General features: G+C 46.4%; 1 protein-coding gene across 2 annotated transcripts in view; it reads right to left on the reverse strand.

Moving 5' to 3' along the window:
- The window catches only part of METTL22 (methyltransferase like 22), a 404,370-nt gene that overhangs the window by 60,653 nt on the left and 320,198 nt on the right, over positions 1-23,519 (reverse strand). For both annotated transcript variants that reach the window (XM_040356983.1, XM_040356984.1), the window contains exons 8-9: positions 10,076-10,156; positions 140-242 (exon numbers count right to left, since the gene is read on the reverse strand). In XM_040356983.1, coding sequence (XP_040212917.1) covers positions 140-242; positions 10,076-10,156 — 184 coding nt within the window. The remainder of the gene's footprint in view (positions 1-139; positions 243-10,075; positions 10,157-23,519) is intronic.

Genomic DNA, 23,519 nt, shown 5'->3' on the forward strand with positions numbered 1-23,519 from the left:
CTTTATTCTATGCACTTGTTAAGAAAACTTTTTCAAATGTAGTTTGTCACAGTAGCATAAAAAAGAATCCCTGCTCACTTTATAAAAATATATTTAAAATACAGGTATATGACAACATGTTCACATGTATATAACATACCTTCTCTCCATAGATAAATAAATAATGCAATTACGTCTTAATGATTGTGTGATCCGGTAAAGGGTTTTAAAGAGTGCATCTGTAAGGTCGTCATCATAAAACACTGAAAAATACAATTAAATGTATTTACTTTTTAACTGGGTGACTAAGCATTCCTAAAAATAACCATTGTTTAAATTCAGACTTTTAGCCAGATTCACAAACGTCGGCTTAACTTTGTGCGGGCGTAGCGTATGTCATTTACATTACCCTGCCGCAAGTTAGAGAGGCAAGTGCAGTATTCACAAAGCACTTGCTCCGTAAGTTGCGGCGGCGTAGTGTAAATGTGCCAGCGTAAGCGAGCCTAATTCAAATTGTGAAGAGGTGGGTGTGTTTTATGTAAATAAAGCATGACCCACGTAAATGAAGTTTTTAACGAACGGCGCATGCGCCGTCCGTGGACGTAACCCAGTGCGCATGCTCCAAATTACACCGCAAAGACTCATTGCTTTCGACGTGTACGTAAATTACGGCCAGCCCCATTCATGGACGACTTACGCAAACGACGTAAAAATAAAAAAATTTGACGCGGTTCCGACGTCCATACTTAACATTGGCTGCGCCATCTTTTTGGTGGTTTATCTTTACGCCTGAAAACCGGAGTTAGGCTTACCGGTAACTCTTTTTCCAGGAGTCTTCCAGGACAGCCCTGAGATATAGCTCCTCCCTCCGGGACAGGAAACACATTCACCCCCAATTAGAAAAGGCGGTCCTCCAGGCCTCCTCCTCAGTTCATCCAAGAATTCCTGAAGGCTCTGAAAGACATAATCTACTAACAAACCGTCAGTACATACATCCGCTTCCAGTTAATAATATAAACACAGGGTGGGAAGCCAGGCTGTCCTGGAAGACTCCTGGAAAAAGAGTTACCGGTAAGCCTAACTCTGGTTTTACCCTTTCGTCTTCCAGGACAGCCCTGAGATGATTGACAAGAAACTTACTTATCAGGGTGGGGTTACTGCTTGGAGGACACTTCTACCAAATGCCTGATCCTTCTCAGACATCAAATCCAGGCGATAGTGTTTGGCAAAAGTAGTACAACTTGACCACGTTGCCGCCTTACAAATCTCTTCTGGTGATGCACCGGCCCTCTCAGCCCAAGAACTCGAAAACGCTCTAGTTGAGTGTGCTTTAACAAACAGGACTTGTATGCCCTCTAACTCATAAGCCTTTCCAATTGACATCCTGATCCATCTGGCAATGGAAGTTTTAAAAGTTTTCTGCCCTTCTTACTTCCTGAAAAATTTACAAAAAGAGAATTAGACTTCCTAAATTCCTTGGAAGTTTCTAAGTAAATTAAAAGGCATCTCCTAACATCTAACAAGTTTTGGGATGCTACCTCTGCACTTGAGGTGGAACAAAAAGAAGGTAGTACAATGTCCTGTGTCCTATGAAATTTGGATACAACTTATGGGAGAAAACTGGGATCTGTTTTCAAAACAATTCTATCCTCAAAAATCAACAAAAACGGCTCTTTAATGGAAAGAGCCTGTAGCTCACTCATCCGTCTGGCTGAAGTGACTGCCACCAAAAGCACTGTCTTAAGTGTAACCCATTTCAAGATGGATTCCTCCAGAGGTTCAAAAGGTCTGCCTGAAAGTGCCCTGAGCACCAAAGAAAGATCCCAAGAGGGACAGGGCGACACCCTCACTGGCCTAGATCTTGTCAAGGCCTTGAAAAAACTTTTAACAAATGGATTCTGCTGTAGGGAACACTGCAAGAAGACACTAAGAGCTGCAACCTGCAACATTAAGGTACTTGGGGAGAGACCCAGATCTACCCCAGCCTGTAAAAAATCCAAGATAGCTGGAATCCCTGGTTGATCTAAACCTTGTTCTCTCAACCATGAACAAAATTTCTTCCAGAACTTTGCATAAATTGCTCTCGTACCCTCTCTGAGAAACCCTGTGCCCTCAACAACTGTTCCTCAGATACCACACAGTTAGGCTTAGTCTGTCTACCTGCGGGTGCAGAATTGGACCCTGCGAGATCAGATCCTTCCGGATTGGAAGAGGAAATGGAGGGAGAACGCTCAGTTTCTTCAAAATTGCGAACCAGGGTCTCTTTGGCCAAAAAGGCGTGATCAAAATTAAGTCTATCTCTTCCGAGCGAAACTTTTGAAGTACTGCTGAAATCATCCTCACTGGAGGGAAGGCGTAGCAGATGTTGAATTTCCAAGGACCGGAAAAGGCATCTATCTTCGAGGCCTGGTCTCTTGGATGTATTGAAAAGAATTTGGTTACTTTACTGTTCTTTTCGGAGGCAAAAAGATCTACTTCCGGAAGACCCCATTTCATAGCACATCTGAGAGAATACCTTCTCGTTTAGGGACTATTCGTCCTGTCTCACTGGCTGCCGACTTAGGTAATCTGCTAGAGAATTTTGAGTGCCCTTTAGGTGGACCGCTGTTTGTGAAGATAGGTTGTTCTCCGCCCAGGAGAGAATCTTGCTGGATATCTCTTGAAGAGCAGGGCTTCTTGTCCCTCCCTGCTTGTTCAAGTACGTGACAGCAGCCGCGTTGTCTGTGCGAACTTGCAGGTGCCATCCTGCTAACCTTCCCTGAAACGACTCGATCGTTCTTAGAATCGCTAAAAGCTCTTTTTGGTTGGAAGAGCGACTTGCCTCCACTGGAGACCATGCTCCCTGGGCCACTGCCTCCTCTAGGTGGGCTCCCCACCCCCAGGCACTGGCGTCTGTGGTAACTACCACTTCCACAGGGAAGGTCCAGTCTAGACCTTTGTCCAGATTGTGATGAACTCGCCACCATCACAAAGTCCTTTTTACTCTGGCTGAGATTGGGATCTGTGATTCTAAATCCTGACTCTCCAGAGACGAAGCATAAGTTCCTGTAATGGACGTTGATGATATTTTGCCCAAGGAACTGCTGGGAAACAAGATGTCATGAACCCCAGCACCCTCATCACTTCTCTGACCGAAGTCACCGGATTGGACTGTAACTGGGCTACTGCTTGATCCACCCTGACAATCTTCTCTTCGGGGAGATAAATTTTTCTCTCTACCGAAGAGATCCTGTACCCTAGGTACACGACCTCCTGGGATGGAACCAACTGTGACTTGTCCTGGTTGATAATCCATCCGAGTGAGGAGAGAAAATCTTGTGCTATCTGTAAATCCCTTTCCAGCTGACGAGCCGATCCTGCTAAAAAAAGGAGATCGTCCAGATAAGGGATTACTGTGATAGCCTTGTCTCTCAGTGGGGCAAGAGCCTCTGCCAGAACCTTCGTAAAGATTCTCGGAGACAAAGATAGCCCAAAGGGAAGGGCTCGGAATTGAAAGTGTTGAATGCTTGAATTCACCCTTACTGCCACTCTGAGGAATTTTTGGTATTCTGCATGTATGGGAATGTGCAGATAAGCATCCCTCAGATCCAGGGTCGCCATGTAACACCCTGGGAACAGACATCTTGTTACAGTAAAAATCGACTCCATCCTGAACCTTTTGTATTTTACAAATTTGTTCAGGGGCCGGAGATTCAGGATCATCCTGAACTTCCCTGATGGTTTTCTGATGATAAAGACATGGGAATATACTCCCTGTCCCTGCTCCTCCTGGGGTACCTGAATTAGTACTCTTTGATCCACCAACTCTCCCAGAGACAGGAACAAAGCCTCTGCTTTCGCTTTGTCTCTGGGTGGCTGAGTAACCATAAAGTTCAAGTGAGGCGGTGACGTCAACTCCAGCTGGTATCCGTTTTTTATAAGATCTAATATGAACGGGCTTGAAGTTGCCTTGGTCCATTGCGGGAGGAACTGCCCCAACCTTCCTCCCACGGGGACACCGGAGTCACTGCGACTTTGGGGTGGATTGAGGAGGATTGAAAAGGATTCCTCCTCTACCCCGACCCTTGTGACCTGCCCAGTGCTTCTTGGGTTGGCCCTCTTTCTTTTGGTTCTGATGCCAACTGCCTGACCCCTTGAAGCCACGAAAAAAAACCTTTCCTTCTGTCTTTTTCTTCTTCTAAGGAAAAGCTTTTTTCTTGTCTTGAGTTCGCTCCAATGCCTCCTGGAGGCCGGATCCGAACAAGTGGTCTCCTGAAAACGGCAACCCACACAACTTCAATTTTGAGGCGGCATCACCAGTCCAAGTCTTCAGCCATACAGATCTTCTGGCTGCATTAACAAGAGCTGCTGACCTGGCAGCTAACTTTACCGACTCCATTGAGGCGTCCGCAAGGAATCCTACTGCTTTGAATAAGAGCGGAAAGGATTTCAGAAGCTCCTGTCTGGAGGTACCTGCCAAGATGTGCGCCTGTAACTGAGTGAGCCAGCACTCCAAGTTTCTAGCGACACAAGTAGCTGCGAGAGCTGGCTTTAAACCTATAGAAGAGGCGTCCCACGCTCGTTTTAACAGCAGGTCCCCCCTCTTGTCCATTGGATCCCTAAGGGAACCCAGATCGTCAAAGGCCAGATCGGTCTTTCTGGATACCTTGGCTAAAGGGGCATCCAACTTAGGAACCTTGTTCCAGGGATGAGACACATCCGCTTCAAACGGGAACCTTCGTTATAGGCTTCCTGAAAAGAAAGGACTTCTCTCAGGTTGTTCCCATTCTCGCAGAATCGTATCAATTAAAGACTTATGCAGCATACACACCATCACTTTATGTGATGAAAAAAAACGACATTTTCTGTGAAGTAAAAAACAACGTTTTTGAAACTTCAATTTTCAAAGACGAAGTTGCCTACACACCATCGTTTTTCTCACAATGTTCTAGCAAAGCGAGGTTACATTCCACCACGTTTTTCCATTGAAGCTCGCTTCATAAGTAGCTTCTGGGCATGCGCGGGTGAAAAAACTTTGTTTTAAACGACGTTTTTTGCTACACACGCTCAATTTCTGTGAAGTAAAAGTTGACGTTTTGAAAAACGACACATAAAATTGAAGCATGCTTCAATTTTTTTGGGTCGTTTTTTAGAAGACATAAAACAACGTTTTCCCCCACACACGGTCAATTAAAGTGACGTTTTTAAAAACGTCATTTTTTTCATCACATAAAGTGATGGTGTGTACGCGGCATTATGAACCGGAAAAACTCTGGTTCTGTTTGCATTCCCTTTGAGAGCTGAACCTGTTCTTCTTGGATCTCTAAAGTATCATAAATAGCATTTAGAAGATCCGCAACATCGTCTAATGACAATTTGTATCTGGACGCCCTGGAGGAATCCTCTTCTCCCTCTGATTCAGATGCTGAACCTGCCTGAGAGGAAGCAACTGACCTGGGAGTCCTCTCCCTACAATCCTCCTCCTCCTGAACCTGAGGTAAGGAAGAAACACTAGCGGCTCTAGGCCGGACCCTGCATCCTATCCATCAGTCCTTTGAATGACTGAAACGTAGATGCAATCTCATCCTTTACAGATGACAAAATTTGGTGACAAGTGGTTACTGAATTATCTTTAACCAAACTGTTGACACAATCAGGACATAAAGGCTTATCCCAGTTAGAACTTAGCTTTGTCCCACACACGGCACATTTCTTTCTAGGAGGCTGGTTTTGAGTTTTATCATGGGCCTTAACCTGTTGAAAAAACAGAATAATAGACCTCATTACTACCAGCCAAACCCTATTCACCCCTGTGAAAGGTTCCTAAAAAAAGTGCCTAAACCCACCACCAAACAGGCTCACCACCTAGGGGGGGTATTGTCCATGTTTCCTGGTGTTTTCCGTTCAGCACTCTGAACATACACTGGCGCCGGGTTCCTTCAAGCCACCTCCGCGCCCTTTTTGAAAACAGGAATGATGTTTCTGGGCGCCCCCTGATGACGCGCATTCGCTGGGGAATTTGACACTTCCCCTCTTTGGAACGCAAGGTCTCCGCCCCTCGAGCGCAGATCCCGGAAGCGTATCGCACGCGGATTCGATGGCGTCTCTCGCCCTTTACCACGGTTCATTCAGGATCTGCCGCCCAGAGGAAGGGATCCCGCCGTCAACGGGGTCCGACTCTCGCCAATCTCCCGGCGGAGGTGACTTCAGCCACGCTCTCTACCCCTAGGGCCAGAGGAGTGCTGAAGGAAAAACAGAAAAAGGTAGGTTCACTCTGGAAAAATAAAAACACGTTCCCAATGTGCTCCTTCCCGTCCGGCAGGAAACACAAAAAAACTGAGGAGGAGGCTGGAGGACCGCCTTTTCTAATTGGGGGTGAAGGGTAAAACGCCTTACGTAAACGCCGTATCTTTACTGCGACGGGCAAGCGTACGTTCTTGAATAGGCGTATCTCGCTGATTTACGCATTCTAGGCGTAAATCAGCATAAAGCCCCTATCGGCCAGCGTAAATAGACAGCTAAGATACGGCGGTCGTATCTTAGCAACATTTAAGCGTATCTCAATTTGAGAATATGCTTAAATATACGATGGCGCAGATTCGGAGTTACGCCGGCGTATCTACTGATACGCCGGCGTAACTCTACCTGAATCTGGCTATGTGTGTAGATCAGTAGGCTTGTACTAGCATTATTAAATTACATTATTCCAATTATTCTCTTGATCTCCTCATTTGACATAAAGGTTTAGGCAAAGATTACATAAGCTCGGATTCACAGACAGCCGCGCACATTTATGCCGCCGTAGCGTATCTCCTGTACGCTACGCCGACGCAGCGCAGAGAGGCAAGCACTGAATTCACAAAGCCAGTGCTCCCAAAACTGCGCTGGGTTTCCTAAGCGTAAGCCGGCATAGGTGGAAGTGGGCGTGAGCCATGCAAATGCGGTGTGACCCCATGCAAATGATGGGCCGAGCGCCAGACAGATACGTATAACGAACGGCACATGCGCTGTCCCGTGGACGCATCCCAGTGCGCATGCTCAGAATCACGTTGGAACTACTCCCTAAAATACGTCGGATCACTGGCTACGGCGTGAACGTAACCTACGCTCAGCCATATTCACGTCCAACGTAAACTACGTAAAATACGCCAGCTTGTGTTCCCTGGTGCAGCCCTTTATGGGGCATAACTTTACGACGTATGTATAACTTACGGGCGCACGTACGTTCGTGAATTGTCGTATCTCCCTCATTTGCATATTTGAATGGAAAATCAATGGGAGCGTCCAGCGTAAAAATGCGCCCACTCTACGCCGGCGTAGGCAAGTTACGTCGGTGGGATGAAGCCTGTTTTTAGGCGTATCTTAGTATGTGGGTCTGGCGCACAGATACAACGGCGCATATTTGCACTTACGCGGCGTATCTCGAGATACGTCGGTGCAAGTGCTTTGTGAATCCGGGCCATAGTCTCTAAATACCATGAACATTGTGGGTCTTTCATTTAATTTAGAGACTATAGAGAGTCTCTTGTATTCAATTAGCCAGAGTTGATTTACTAAAGGAGTTAGGCTGGCCATAGACTGTTCTAAACTTGGCCGGTTCAGCAGAAACCGGCCGAGATCCGAACAGTGTATGAGCAGGCTGATTGTACCAAGTTGATCAAATTGAACAACTTGGCTTCAACCAGCCTGCCGGATTAACTTGTGACTATTGATGGTGGCTGCTAGAGCCGCTAGCAATAACCACTGTTTTCCCTCCAGGAGAGTACAATATCTTGGCAGGAGGGATTTCCCTGCCATCACTGACTGTGTTGATGGGGGAATTGTGCAAATTTATTTCCCACAACCCATGGCTGCAAGAAAGAAATTTGAAACGTCTATTGTCTGCCTTAAGAATCTTCACAAAAGAATGTGATATTCACTCCAATTTTCCAATTATTTTCAGACAGAATAGGCAAACAGAGATTTGCTTTTCACATGATTGTATTAACTGGAATTAACTTTTTATACAATTTATTGTGTGAAGATTCTTAATTACTTTATTAAATCAGATTCATTGTCTGGTAGAACATCAGAGAAGAAAGAGGATCAGGAGAGCCCAATCACCGTGCATCACTAAATAAAGCTTGCTTTTGTAATAAGCAAATATGACTCCTTTGTTGTACATATATAACTTCAAACTACTCAAAAAAAGAAAAGTTTCATATCACTGACACCTATAAGAATATAAAACAATCAGATCCCTTTCATATGTACATTAAAAATAATTCATTAGAGAGAGGAAAGAGTTTTTTTTAAAAAAAGGAGGACTGCCTGTAAACAGAAGAGATAATACTTTCTGTCCTACCGTATATGCCACCAATTTGTTGCAGAGTTATTATGGCTTTAAACATTTCAGCATCTACTACTTTTGGAGTGTTGGATGTTTGGCTCTTTTCTACATTTTGTGGTTTCATTAATTGGCGTCACTAGGATTGGTGTGGTAAAACATGGTGTCATTTTGATTTTTGAACTGACCTGCTGACACGGTGTGTTGCTTGCTGGCCGCAGGCAAGATGCTGTGACCAGCCAACAACAAGTCGTGTTGCTACAAGGCCCTATAGTCAGCAAGCAAAAAACAGTAGATGAAAAGGAGACGCACGCTGCAGGGGTGGGGTGGGGGGGGCCCACTTGTGCCCCATAAAATGCAGCCACTGTGCCCGTCATATGCAGCCACTTGTGCCCCATCAAATGCAGCCACTGTGCCTGTCAAATGTCACCACTGTGCCCATCATATGCAGCCACTTGTGCCCCCATCAAATGCAGTCACTGTGCCCAACATATGCAGCCACTTGTGCCCCATCAAATGCAGCCACTGTGCCCCATCAAATGCAGTCACTGTGCCCCATCAAATGCCGCCACTTGTGCCTGCAGCCAGCAAGCAACACACCGTGTCAGCAGGTCAGTTCAAAAATCAAATCAAAATTATAGGGGGGGGGGGGGGGTTACACCATGGCTTATCGCACCAGGTGACACAAACCCTAGTGACGCCACTGGCAGGGGACCAGGAATCCAACATACCAGGAAGTGTGTTCGAAGAAACATTTTCAGCCAGATCAACTCAAGAGAGCAGTGACTAAAGGCTTAGCAGCAATGATAAGTGTTAACCATTTTTGTTTACAGACAGCCCCTTTCAAAAACTTGTTCAATATATTCACATAGCATATAATTTAGATATATGTAAAAATTTACAAAACATAACCAGGTAATGCCTTTATCCTCTTTCAGTGTCATGAAAGGGTAGCTAAACTTATCTCCAGTAAATTAGTAAATATAGACTGACAGCATAATTCATGTGAGAGAAGAAAAAGGAAAGGTCATTTGCTTTTATGCTGTGTATTTATTTCTACAAAAGAGTAGTTCTAAAATTCTAAAGTATAAATACAATGCATTTTAAATTTAATATTTTTTTATTACATGAGTTATTTAAGACTTTGCACATAATCAGAATATGTTCCTGTTTTGGAATTATCCATGTACAGTAGTACTATACAAGTCTTGGAGTAACATTTATAAAATCTAAAAAAAATAAAAATAATGAAATGGTCAGAGGATTAGGGTAATGCCGCGTACACACCATCACTTTATGTGATGAAAAAAAACGACACTTTCTGTGAAGTAAAAAATGACGTTTTTGAAACTTCAATTTTCAAAGACGAAGTTGCCTACACACCATCGTTTTCTCACAATGATCTTGCAAAGTGAGGTTACGTTCCACCACGTTTTACCATTGAAGCTTGCTTCATAAGTAGCTTCTGGGCATGCGTGGATGAAAAAACGTCTTAGAAAACGACGTTTTTTGCTACACACGGTCAATTTCTGTGAAGTAAAAAGTGCACTTTTGAAAAACGACACATAAAATTGAAGCATGCTTCAATTTATTTTGGTCGCTTTTTACAAGACATAAAACAACGTTTTCCCCCACACACAGTCAATTAAAGTGACGTTTTTAAAAACGTCATTTTTTTTCATCACATAAAGTGATGGTGTGTACGCGGCATAAGGATACTGTACATGGGTAGTAAATGATTCAACTAAAAACAAGACACAGTTGCACACAATCAGAACCACAAAACGTTACCATCAGCAGCGAATATTACTGTTGTTTCATCATAAAAGTGAGATATGTCATCTTCTGTCCAGTTGTATAGGTTTTCTGGATCTGTAAAGAGAAATAATGTCCATTAACCACTTCAGCTCCAGAAGGTTTACGCCCCTTCATGACCAGGCTATTTTGTGCGATACAGCACTGCGTTATTTTAACTGACAATTGCACGGTTGTGCGATGCTTTACCCAAATAAAAGGTTTGTCCTTTTTCTCTCCCACAAATAGAGCTTTCTTTTGATAGCATTTGATCACCTCTGTGGTTTTTATTTTTTTGCTATCAACAATAAAGACCTACAATTGTGAAAAAAAAATTGGATTTTTATAACAGTTTACCTGTAAAATCCTTTTCTTGGAGTACATCACGGGACACAGAAAAGCATAGTAATTACTATGTGGGTTATAAAGTCTACCTTCAGGTGATGGACACTGGCATGCCCTTAAGGCAGGAAGTTCCCTCCCCTATATAACCCCTCCCATACCGGGAGTACCTCAGTTTTGTAGCAAAGCAATAAGTGTCCCAATATCCCCATCAAGAGGGGCGGGAGCTCTGTGTTCCGTGATGTACTCCAAGAAAAGGATTTTTACAGGTAAGCCGTTATAAAAATCCTATTTTCTTTCCCGTACATCACAGGACACAGAGAAGCATAGTAATTACTATGTGGGATGTCCTAAAGCAATGTCAATGAGGGGAGGGAGACCCCCAAAAAATAAGCTGGGCACCATCAGATGTGAGGAATCAAACTGTAGCCTGCAGCACACTGCGCCCAAAGGTGACTTCCTCATTTTTTCTTATATCCAATTGGTAAAATTTAGTGAAAGTATGGACTGACGACCAAGTCGCGGCCTTGCAGACCTGAGCCATGGAGGTTTGATGATGCACTGCCCAGGAAATGCCAACCGCTCTAGTGGAATGCGCTTTAACCTTAAACGGAAGAACCTTTCCCTTCAAGCCATAGGCTTGAGTAATGACTTGCCAAATTAATTTAGAGATAGTGGACTTAGATGCTGCCTGTCCACTTCTGGGACCTTCCGGCAGAACGAATAAAATGTCCGTCTTCCGAATCTGAGCAGTAGCCTTAAGATAGATCTTAACTGCTCTCAGTACGTCCAGAGTATGCAATGACCTTTCTTTTGCAGAACTAGGCTCTGGGGAAAAAAAAGGGAGAACCAGATCATGGTTCAGATGAAAGTTTGAAACAACCTTGGGAAGGAAGGCTGGATGAGGCGACAGAACCACTCTGTCCTTGTGAAGAATTAGGTATGGCTCCTTACATGACAGGGCCGCCAACTCCGATACCCACCTAGCAGAGGATATGGCCACCAAGAAAACCACCTTCCTGGTCAAGAGGACCAAGGGAATGTGAGACAGAGGCTCAAAGGGTTGCCTTTGTAAGGCAGAAAGGACCAGATTCAGGTCCCACTGGCACAAGGGGGTCTTAATTTGAGGATTAACACAAATCACCCCCCTGTAAGAAGGTTTTAACCAGAGAATGTGTAGCCAGTGGCCTTTGAAAAAATATTGATAAGGCCGAGACCTGGCCTTTGATGGTACTTAAGGATAACCTTAATGTCTGCCCCCAACTGCAGAAACTCCAGTATTCTGCCAATGACATACCTGCGAGGATGCAACCCTTTGGCTTTGCACCAGGCCACATATGCCTTCCAAACTCTGTAATAAATAAGTAAATAATCGAAGATGACTAAATAAATCCATCTGTGTCAACAGCCTAATATATACAAATGGTGAACAATATATCTATACAATAATAAATTAAATGTAAAGTAAATATAACAATATATAACCAAAGAGAATATGGTGAAAAAATAGTGAATAGATAAAGTCCATTCAAATAGTGATTTGGGTGAAATCCATTCAAGTAGGTCCTAGACAGATTCAACTGGAAGAACAATATTGAAAGTTCATATGGAAGGTGTCATCCTCCACCAAGAAAAAGATCCCCCAAAAGTGCTCTAATAGATGGCTTCTTACCACAGGACGTTGACCTAATTGTTTAGAAAAGGTCACATAAAGCGATTGGTCACTAAACCAGATATAGGATTCAGCTATGCAGCAATATGTCTCCTGGACTCGGATACTCTCATAAAAGAGGGAGAAGGAGAACCGCCATAGTAAAGTATTGTTTATTTAAAATGTGAAAAAATAACATCGCAGGCAAATGGCCTCTTACTTTGAGTAGTGCCTGGGACCCGGCACTAAGGCTAGTCGGCAAGGCAGGTGTACTGCAAAGAGGGTTCCTCGCTGGGGAACTGGCGTGTATGATGGAGATTCCTCGCTGGGTATTCCAAGCACGAGAGCTTCCCGGCGACGTGTTAACCACGAAACGTACGTCGAGGCGCCCAGATACATACGAACGACGCACTTCTGGTCCCGCTGGCTCTCGTGCTTGGAACGCACGCCATCTACCCAGCGAGGAATCTCTATCATACACGCCAGTTCCCCAGCGAGGAACCCTCTTTGCAGTACACCTGCCTTGCCGACTAACCTCAGTGCCGGGCCCCAGGCACTACTCAAAGTAAGAGGCCATTTGGCTACGATGTTATTTTTTCACATTTTAAATAAAAAATACTTTACTTTACTATGGCGGTTCTCCTTCTCCCTCTTTTACGAGAGTATCCGAGTCCAGGAGACATATTGCTGCATAGCTGAATCCTATATCTGGTTTAGTGACCAATCGCTTTATGTGACCTTTTCTAAACAATTAGGTCAACGTCCTGCGGTAAGAAGCCATCTATTAGAGCACTTTTGGGGGATCTTTTTCTTGGTGGAGGATGACACCTTCCATATGAACTTTCAATATTGTTCTTCCAGTTGAATCTGTCTAGGACCTACTTGAATGGATTTCACCCAAATCACTATTTGAATGGACTTTATTTATTCACTATTTATTCACCATATTCTCTTTGGTCTATATATTGTTATATATACTTTACATTTAATTTAATTAATTATTGTATAGATATATTGTTCACCATTTGTATATATTAGGCTGTTGACACAGACGGATTTATTTAGTCATCTTTGATTATTTACTTTTTTATGAGCGCCCCCTTTCACACACTACCATTATCTAATTCTGACCTTTGACCTTGGTCTCAATTTCAGGAGAGCAGCCTTTTCACTAATAATATTTATGTAATTACATTTATTTACTTATATTTCACTTTATTGGCGCGAGATACCATCTCTTTCTGTAATAAATAAGCCTAGATGCTGGCTTTCTGGCATTAATTAGTGTAGATGCTACCGAATTAGAGAGACCCCTCCTCCTTAGGATATGGGATTCAACAGTCGTACCGCTAAATTTAGAGACTGTAAGGAAGGGTGGAATATTGGCCCTTGTGAGAGCAGGTCTGGACGAAGCGGAAGGGTCCATGGATGTCCCACCCACATCCTTACAATCTCTGCGTACCAGGCCCTTCTGGGCCAAGCTGGAGCGACCAAAATCACTGGTTTCTCTTCCGACTTTATCCTGCGAAGGAGGCGGGGTAACAATTGCAGCGGAGGGAACGCATAGATTAGGGAGAAACGATTCCATGGAAACACCGCAAGCGAGCGGATCCCTCGTACGGCACAGAAAATTGTCCCTTTTCGCATTGAACCTCGATGCCAAGAGATCCACATCTGGTGTTGCCCACCTCTGACAAATGCCCCGGAAGATGTCGGGGTGAAGAGCCCATTCTCCTGGAAGTAACTGTTGGCGACTTAAGAAGTCTGCCTGACAATTGTCTACTCCCGGAATGAATATCGCTGATATGCACGGGACATGTTTTTCTGCCCAGATCAGTATCTGATCTACTTCTTTTTGGGCAGCACGACTCCTTGTGCCCCCCTGGTGATTTATGTATGCCACAGCCGTGGCATTTTTCGGATTGTATCCTGACTGTTTACCCCCACAACTTGTCTGTCCATGCTCTTAGGGCTAAACGTGCTGCCCGAATCTCTAGCAGGTTGAAGGGTAGAGATTTCTCAGAGACTGACCACTTTCCCTGGAGAGATAGCTCCCCCAGGACTGCACCCCAGCCTAGAAGACTGGCATCTGTAGTCACTACCCGCCAAGAAATTGGAACAAAGGACTTCCCCTTTAGCTAGTTCTGGGGAACTAGGCACCAACAAAGTCTCTGCCGAACTGTTGGGGAGAGCAACATAGGGAAGTCTAATGCCGCGTACACACCATCACTTTATGTGATGAAAAAAAACGACACTTTCTGTGAAGTAAAAAATGACGTTTTTGAAACTTCAATTTTCAAAGACCAAGTTGCCTACACACCATCGTTTTCTCACAATGATCTTGCAAAGTGAGGTTACGTTCCACCACGTTTTACCATTGAAGCTCGCTTCATAAGTAGCTTCTGGGCATGCGTGGATGAAAAAACGTCTTAGAAAACAAAGTTTTTTGCTACACACGGTCAATTTCTGTGAAGTAAAAAGTGCACTTTTGAAAAACGACACATAAAATTGAAGCATGCTTCAATTTTTTTTGGTCGTTTTTTACAAGACATAAAACGACGTTTTCCCCCACACACAGTCAATTAAAGTGACGTTTTTAAAAACGTCATTTTTTTTCATCACATAAAGTGATGGTGTGTACGCGGCATAAGGCTTGGACCTTCTTGTTCCAAGCGGTCAAGATGGCGTTCTGTAGTTTCCTTGAGTGGAACTGGGCAAATGGGACGGCCTTGAACGAGGCTACCATCTTCCCCAGCAGCCGCATACAAAGGCGAATGGAGGGCTGACGCTTTGAACTGACCAACTGGACTAGTTCCTTTAAAGAATCGATCTTTGTCTGGGGCAAAAATATATTTTTCTGATCTGTGTCTATGAGTAGACCTAAATATTCCAGCCTTTTCACAGGAACCAAGGCGGACTTGTCCAGGTTGAGAATCCAACCCATGTACTCCAGGTACCTCACGACTCTGTGTACTGCTAGGTTTAGATCTACAACTGAGTGATCTACCAGCAACAGATCATCCAAATAGGCTACTATAGATATGCCCTGAGACCTTAGATTGGCCAACAGGGGGGCCAGCACCTTCGTGAATACTTGAGGTGCAGTGGCCAGTCCGAAGGGTAAAGCCACAAACTGAAAATGGCGTTGATTTATTGCAAAGCATAACAGCTTCTGATGGTTGAGGAAAATAGGTATGTGTAGGTATGCGTCTTTAAAATAGATGGACGCTAATAGTTCCCCTCCCTGTAAGGAGGCGACCACTGACCGGATTGATTCCATCTGAAAAGATAGGACATTTAGGAACTGGTTTAGGGTCCTGAGAATGGGTCTTACGTCCCCGTTCGGCTTGGGAATGGTAAAAAGATTTGAATAGAAACCCAAACCTTGCTCTTCTACCGGTAGTTCTATGATTACCCCTTGGGATAACAGATGATCCAAGGCCATTGCTAGAGACTTTCTCTTTCCCGGGTCTTTCGGGACGCTTGAGGCCAGAAGGCGGGATGGAGGGAATTCTTGCAACTCCAGTCTGTACCCCTCGGAGACCGTGGAGAGGACCCAATTATCTTGCATCCTTTCTTGCCAGGCCCCTGCAAACGGCTGAAGTCTTCCCCCCACCCGGCTTAGTGAGGGTGAACCTTCATAATGCTGACTTAGAAGCTGGCTTGACCGGCTTACGGTTCCAGGTTTTTTTGGGAACCTGAGGTTGCCCCTGAGGTCTTCCTCCCGCATTAGATCTTTCAAGACCTGCTTCATCTGGTCTTTTAAGGCTTGGCAGATACCGATAGCTGCCACTGCAGGTTGGGCTACCCCTCTGGCTGTAGAGAACAAGGTTTTTAACAACGTCTTCAATCTCTTATCTGTCGGGTCTTTAAACATCTGGACATTGTCCACCGGACAGGTCAGAGTCTTGTTCACGCAGGAGATAGCTGCATCCACCGCAGGGACACTCCACTTTTTAGTGAACTTCTCCTCCATGGGATATAAAACAGATTTTTTTTAGGAGGCAGAAACAGCCTATCTGGATGTTCCCAATCTTGATAGATAAGACCTTCTAGTAGCAGATGAGCCGGAAAGGAATAATTAGCCTGAGGGGCTTTTAAAGACCCCAAAGAAGAGACCGAGCTAGAAGCTGGCTCTAATAGAGGTAACTTGAAGGCAGAACAGACCATCTCAGTAAGAGACTGCACTAACAACCTTTCGGACTGAGAAGCCGAAAAAGGTTCCTCCAGGGTAGAATCCTCAGAGTCAAAGATATCTGACTGACCCTCTGCCTGATCCCCTGAAGGCAAGTTAACCTCCTCCGGGGATAGTTGTTCTGCCAAGAGGAATTCTGCAGGGGGAGAGGGAGACCTGGTGCGTTTTTCTCTTGAAAGAGAAGATGCGATCAAAGTCACCAATCTTTGTTCCAGACCACCCATGGCTGAGGCTAGAGCCTCTTCTGTTACAAACAATGGAGCTGGGGGGGCAAGGGCAGCTGAGGCACCTAACAGCCCTGATGGTTCACCCTGAGGCACTTCTGATTTATCAGGGGAGAACATAGCAGCAGGAGCATGCCCGAGATCCTCTGAGCCTGATGGTGAACCCTTTGTTTTTTTGCATTTTTAGTTCCTGAACTTTTTGCCATAATAAAGTCGAGGTACTCACAGCCAGGATTTGCATCCACTTGCGGACCTATAGACCAGCAATGATGCTGCCATTTAATGGTCAGCCTGATGCAGAGCTCATTATGCCTAATACACAGCAGCTGAAAGAATCCTCGTGCGCGCATGTGCGCGAGGCCGCGCGCGTGCACACGTCCTCCCACATTCTTCCATGCGTTACTGTGTGCATCCTCTGTCAACGCCCCCAGTGCCTGTCCGCACGCACAGGATGCTGGCGAGCGCATAAACGAGGCTGGTGCGCGTGTGCCTACGAAGTTTACCGCGCCCACGCGACGCAATCGTGCCTGTGCACGAGGTGCTGCCACTGTCAGCTTCAGAAGACAGCATGTGGGGAAGACAGGATGTCAAACAGCCATCACTATGGAGGACCTTTCCTGGAACAATCTGCCGCCAGCATAGGAGGACCCAGGTAAGTACCTGCTAAGGCAAAAAAGAAAAACACTCACACAACTACCGACACAAAAGTTCAGCACACAGGGCAAGTCATATAAATGACAGGGAGAGGCACAGGCCGGCAATCCCAGGCATCTTAGCATAATGGCTCAGAGGAAGGACCCCTTTAGAACCAAGTTCTGAAGGACCTTCACTTACATTATCCAACGCTGCAGGACTCTGCAAAAATACAGGCAGTCCAATCTTCGTCCATCACGGATAGCTAAGTCTGCAGACCTTCAGGGACTGGGGTCCATGGACAGGAACACCACACCCCTGGACCGGTATCGCACCCTGTCAGTAAGCTTTTGGTATTGGGTCTGAAAAAGCACTGAACCCCCAGGACCCAGCCCTCAAATGAAAGGCATTACAGGCAAAACCCCATTCTTCTCAACCGAGGCCCGGGTACTGTCCACTTTGGCTAAGAAGTACTTTGGACGGATCTGGAATAGGCTTGCTCAAGCAAGCTTTCTTAGATGTTATATTGCGTGACCACCACCTTAGACACTTTATAAAAAAACTGAGGTATGGGAGGGGTTATATAGGGGAGGGAACTTCCTGCCTTAAGGGTGTGCCAGTGTCCATCACCTGAAGCTACCTTTGCTTCTCTGTGTCCCGTGATGTACGAGAAAGAAAAAAAATGATTTTTTTGTACTCACCGTAAAATCATTTTCTCTTATCGTCCATGGACGGACACAGCACCTTAAATCTTGACAAGTGGGTTATGTTCCCTGTTTACAGGAGAGGACTAGGCAGAAACATGTTAAATAGTTAAATACATGTTACATTAACATAGTTAAACAGCCCCGCCCAGGGGGCGGTCCCTCCAGACATAACTCTCCTCACTGCAGCATGCAGCCTCAGTTCATAACAAGCAGTACAAACCTAAAAACCTAAAAATGAGGGGTGGGAGCTGTGTCCGTCCATGGACACCAGAGGAAAGGATTTTACGGTGAGTACAAAAAATCCTATTTACTCTTATCGTCCATGGACACAGCTCCTTAAATCTTGACAAGTGGGACGTCCCCAAACAGTGTCAAAAACGAGGGGTGGGAAATACACCAGTAAAACCAATTTTCAATTTCACCCCAAGACAAGCAGAGCTCCTTAACGGAGGAGGTGCAACTTTAAACAACCGTCTGCAAAAACTAGAGGCCGAAGGAAGCCTCAGAAGATGCACTCACAGTAACCATGTAAATTCTGGAAAAAACGTGAATGGACGAGCAAATCGCCGCCTCGCACACCTGTGAGACCGACGCATGATGTCAGAACAAAAACCCAGGAAGCACCAATTGCCCTGGTCGAAAGTGCAGTGACCGGTAAATGAGCCCGCCCCTTAAGAGCATAGGCCTGCGTTACAGCCTACCTGATCCACCGAGAAACGGTGGTCGACAAGACCGCCAGGCCCTTTTGTGGACCAGACACCGACACAAAAGAGAGTCAGAACTCCGAACAGAGCCGTAGCAGGCTGGTACACCCGTGAAGCACATACCATGCCTAAAGTATGAAAGGCAACCTCCGTAGGATGAGCCGGCCGAGGACAGAAGGATGGAAGTTCTTATGTCCTTGTTCCTGCGAAAGGCCGAAACCACCTTCGGAAGAAGGAAAGGTCGCGGGTGCACCACCACCTAATCCTTTATGGAGGATCAAGCATTGCAGCTTGCAAGACAAGACCGCCAACTCAGAAACCCCTCTAACTCTGGTAAAGGCCACTGAAGGGGCCACCTTCTGAGATAGTGTCAATCTCCCTGATGATACCAAAAAGAAGGTTCAAGAAGAACCGGGAGCACCAGAGTCAAAACTCATGGGGGGGAGAGATGGGCCAAGAGGGGAAAGTATATGACAAACCCCCTGCACAAAAAAGGGACCCACCAAGAACACAGCCAAGGCTGAAATCCCCAAACGGTTATTTAAGCAATTTTTAGATCCACTCCAAGCTGTAAAAACAGCAGGACCCTGGAAACAGAGTACGTCCGTGGACGTCACTCCATCTCTTCGCACCAAGAGATGTAAGCCTGCCAGGCGCGACGGTAGATCCTCGGGAAAACTACCGTGCCCTCAGCATTGTTGAGATGACCGAGTCAGACAGACCCCAGTCTCTTAAAGTCCGGCTTCCAATATCCATGTTGGGCAAGTCAGTGACTTACAACAGGACAAAACATGGGACCTCGGGACAGAAGTACCTCCCACCCTGACAACCGTCAGGGTAGACAAAACAAGGACGCTGAGGCCAAGCTGGAACGATTAGAAGCATCAGGATCTCCTAAGCCCCCACTCTGTGGAGCAGCCTAGGAAGCAACTATAATGGCGGAATGGCAAAAAATTGCCGATACAGACCTCACAGGGCCACCAGCGCGACTGACGCGCCTGTACCAAATCACTAGACATGGCTACTAGCTTTGACAACCCTGCGGTGGAGACGAGTGCCAGGTGATCCATGCCCTGTGAGGTTCACATGCAAGGAAGCCCAGCACAAAGATCAGACACCCTGGTCCAGCATCTGGCGACTCCAGTAGCCCGCCTGCTGGTATACCTAAAGGTAGACCGAAGTCACCGCCGTGGCGTTGTCCGGCTGAAACCAGATCGGACGACCATGCAACCTCCTCGACCAAGAGGAGAAACATAGCCTGATCGCCTAAAATAGGACAAAGACCGGTAGACAGGGTCCACAGCACCTGGTGGACCCAGGCGGTCACCCACTCAGGCACTAGCCAGGCCTGACCCTGGGTAACTACCGAGACCAGACGAGAGCGGGCACATACATGGAGGTGTGGCCGCAGATCCACGCAAGTCCAGCAACTCAGACCCGACGGGACCCCCTAGGCCCACAACCCTTGAGGCTGACATCCATCGTAAATATCGACCCCTGGAAGGAAGAAAAAACTTCCCAGACCAAAAAGTCTGGAATCTCTGTCACCAACTCAGAAGACTCTGACTAGGTGGTGCACCGGAATCTGAAGATTTCAGAGACAAGCAATGTTTACCATCTGGACAGTATTTCCCCCGGAAAAAACGAGTGTGGAACTGGGCATACAGTACCGCCTCGAAGGAGGCTACTGGCAATACCTTCACCGCAGATTGAAGAGTCTGCAATATCTCCAGGAGAAGAAAGACCTTCGCCACTGAGGAGTCCGTATCAACTCTAGATACTCCAACGCTTAGTCGGAACCTAGCATGCCCAGGATTTGAACCCTGGGTCGCACACAAGGAAGGTGGGCTTGCTGCCACTGAGCTACACCTTCTGGTGTTTAACACTCACCAGAATCTTCGGAGGGTCCGAATGAGAACAACACATCCACTAGGTCTGAGAAAGTAGTTACTTTCAGAAGAAAGTCACCCAAGTAGCCAACGAGGCAAAGCCTCGCTGTCCCAACCAAGTGCAAGCTCCTAGCTGGAAACCCATGGTGCCGACGCCAGATCGACAGGGAGGACCACAGGCTGAGAGAGACCCTCTCTCACCATAAATCACAGAAAGAACACTGTGACATGCGCAAAACGGGACATGCATGTAAGCGTCCCTGATGTCTGAGGATGCCAGGGCGTCCGCCGGATGGAGCGCAGCTACCAAACGAATGGATTCCATGCAGAACTACCCAACATTCACAAGGGTATTTAGGGCCTGAGGGCCCTAGAAAAAAAACACCAAACCTCTCATCCTGCAGGAAAGGTAAAATTACCCCGCAGCTTAGAAAGTCCCACACTGACCAAGGCAGACCGACGGGCCGGGAGAGAAAGACACAAGGAAATAACTTATTTCTGTGGATAGGAGGGAACCCTATCTAGTACTCCGAAGAGACCACCTCACAGACCCACTGGTCAGAGAGCAGGAAGGTTTTACCGAATTGTGAACCTGCAAGCTGCCCCCCCACCTAGGGATAGGGAGGGAAGGCCACATACATTGGTAGGATTTTTGTGCCGGTGTGATTGCTTACGCACCCAGGGATGGATTAGACCCCCAGCTGTGCCCTTGAAGGCCTGGGAGGGTTGCCCATAAATAATACACACACACCCCCAGTGTGTATGAATATTATGTAGGTGTATGCACACACCCCTGGAGGAAATCGGAGTACCCGGGGGAAACCCACGCAGATACAGGGAGCGACAATGCAAGCTCCAGGCAGATTGGTGTCAGTGTCCAAATTGAACCAATGAGTCACTTGCTGCCAAGTGATGGAGTTACCCACTACACCACCGTGTGCATAAAACCATTCTGAAACAGACCTATATGAGGCCCTGGACCAGCTGGTCCTCTAGTCTAATAACTTCGGGGGGAGTCGCGCTCCTCCGCTGTCTGGCGCAAAATGCTCACTCCGTGAGTGACTGAGACCCCAGAGTAGCAGCCAAAATAGGCCACCAGTCAGACCCCAGCATGGAAACATGGAACGGGTCAAAACTTCGGATCTGCCATCAGTCAGATCCATACAAGTGGGGTCCCTGCAATAGGGAGAATGGTCACGTATACATGACACCCAGGGGGTTCCACCACCGGAGAAGAAGCCCACCTCTTGAAAGGGCCCTCCTCAAAGGGGCACTGAACTGCCCGGCGGTGAGGGACTACAAAAGCCCTCAGTGGCTTTTCTCATTCCGCATCTAAGAAATTATCAAAGGAGGGCACAGAAGGAAAAAACCTACGCAGAACAGTCTGAATTGTGAACCAAAAAAGACAGAGCCCTCGGCGGAAACCCAGCTGAACTAACCAGCTGAAGAGAGTCCCATACAGCAGTGAGAAGCGCACCCATGAATGCCTTATCCTGCACCTAAGTATCCAGGCCACAGCTCCATAACAGAGCAATCCCCAGGGAATAAGGGGGGGGAGGGGGCACTCTTTAAGCCCCGCCCGTCCGCAGTCCACCCCCACCATGGCACAAAAGTGTCCAGGACCAATAATAGAACCTCTGTGGGAATCCCAGGTGCTAAAACCTGCAGCCATCACCAGCAAGTTGGGGAAGGACCCAGATACTGACTCCATAGCTCAAGAACATATACATAATGTGTATAACATGTAGGTGCATGTAGCACCTGTCCTTACAGATAAACTGAAGCTACACTGACTCAATAATTAAGTTAAAACTCCCAGGGCCCAGTTCTGACTGAACAGAAAAAAAAAACACTCCTGCTGCGCTGACCGGGGGGAGGAGGGAGGGGTAGGGGTCCAGGGGACTTATCACACCGGAGGAGACTGCCCAGCGCCTCTACCTGTGTCCCGCACACCTGCTGTGTGTGTGAGGAGAAAACCGTGAGGAAGCTGTGAGGTGCTGTGTGAGGAGAACAGCGCTGCAAAACACAGCATTTTAAAACCTGAACACAGAGAAAGGCTGCCCAGCACCCCAAAAAGACCAGAAAAGCGGGTCCCAACAGTAAAAAACACACAGGCCAGACGCACAGTCCCCCCAACCAGGTCCCCCCCCATCCCGACAGCAATGCAGAACAGCAGAGGGAAGAAGGGAGCAGGGAAGGGAGGATACCCAAACCCCAGGAATGCTCAGCAGCACCACCCCACCTAAGAGGGAGGGACTGTACTTACGACGACTCGCTGACGCATTCCAGACTTGCGTTCAACCGCAATAGAGGTAGCCGTCGGCCCGATCCACTGTGAGTGAGACAACACCACCGCTCAGTCATGTGGAGCAAAGCTCACTGGCCACCCCAGGAGTCATGGGTCATGTCGTGGCAGACCCAGCCTCTTTGCAAAGGTGTGCCCACGCTCACTGGCCGAACTGAGAAGACTACAAGGATCTATAATATCCAGCCTGTCTCTCAGCCAACAGTTGATAGAAGTCAAAAAGACAAAATAAAAACCAAATAAAATAAAATATTTTCCTCAGGGCGCTGGGCCCAAAGGGAGCCATACGTCCTTCTCCTTTGCTAGGCAGAACGAAACTGAGGCTGCATGCTGCAGTGAGGAGGGTTATGTCTGGAGGGACCACCCCTGGGCGGGGCTGTTCAACTCTGTTAATGTAACATGTATTTAACATGTTTCTGCCTAGTCCTCTCCTGTAAACAGGGAACATAACCCACTTGTCAAGATTTAAGAGATACAAGAGAAGAGAAACAATGTTTTTGACTTGCTGGTAGAAAACATACCCAATACAAAATAAACCTAATTTCTTCATCAATTTAGGCCAATATGTATTCTGCTACATATTTTTGGTAAACAAAATCCCAATAAGCGTATATTGATTGGTTTGCGCAAAAGTTTTAGTATCTACAAACTATGTGATATTTTTTTACTAGTAATGGCAGCGATCAGCGACTTATAGTTGGACTGCATTATTGCGGCAGACAAATCGGACAACTGACACTTTGACTGGGGAAAGGTAAAGATCCGTGTTCCTGCTTAGCAAAAACACAGGA

Source organism: Rana temporaria, chromosome 6 (genome assembly GCF_905171775.1).
Source record: "Rana temporaria chromosome 6, aRanTem1.1, whole genome shotgun sequence".
Lineage (NCBI taxonomy): Eukaryota > Metazoa > Chordata > Amphibia > Anura > Ranidae > Rana > Rana temporaria.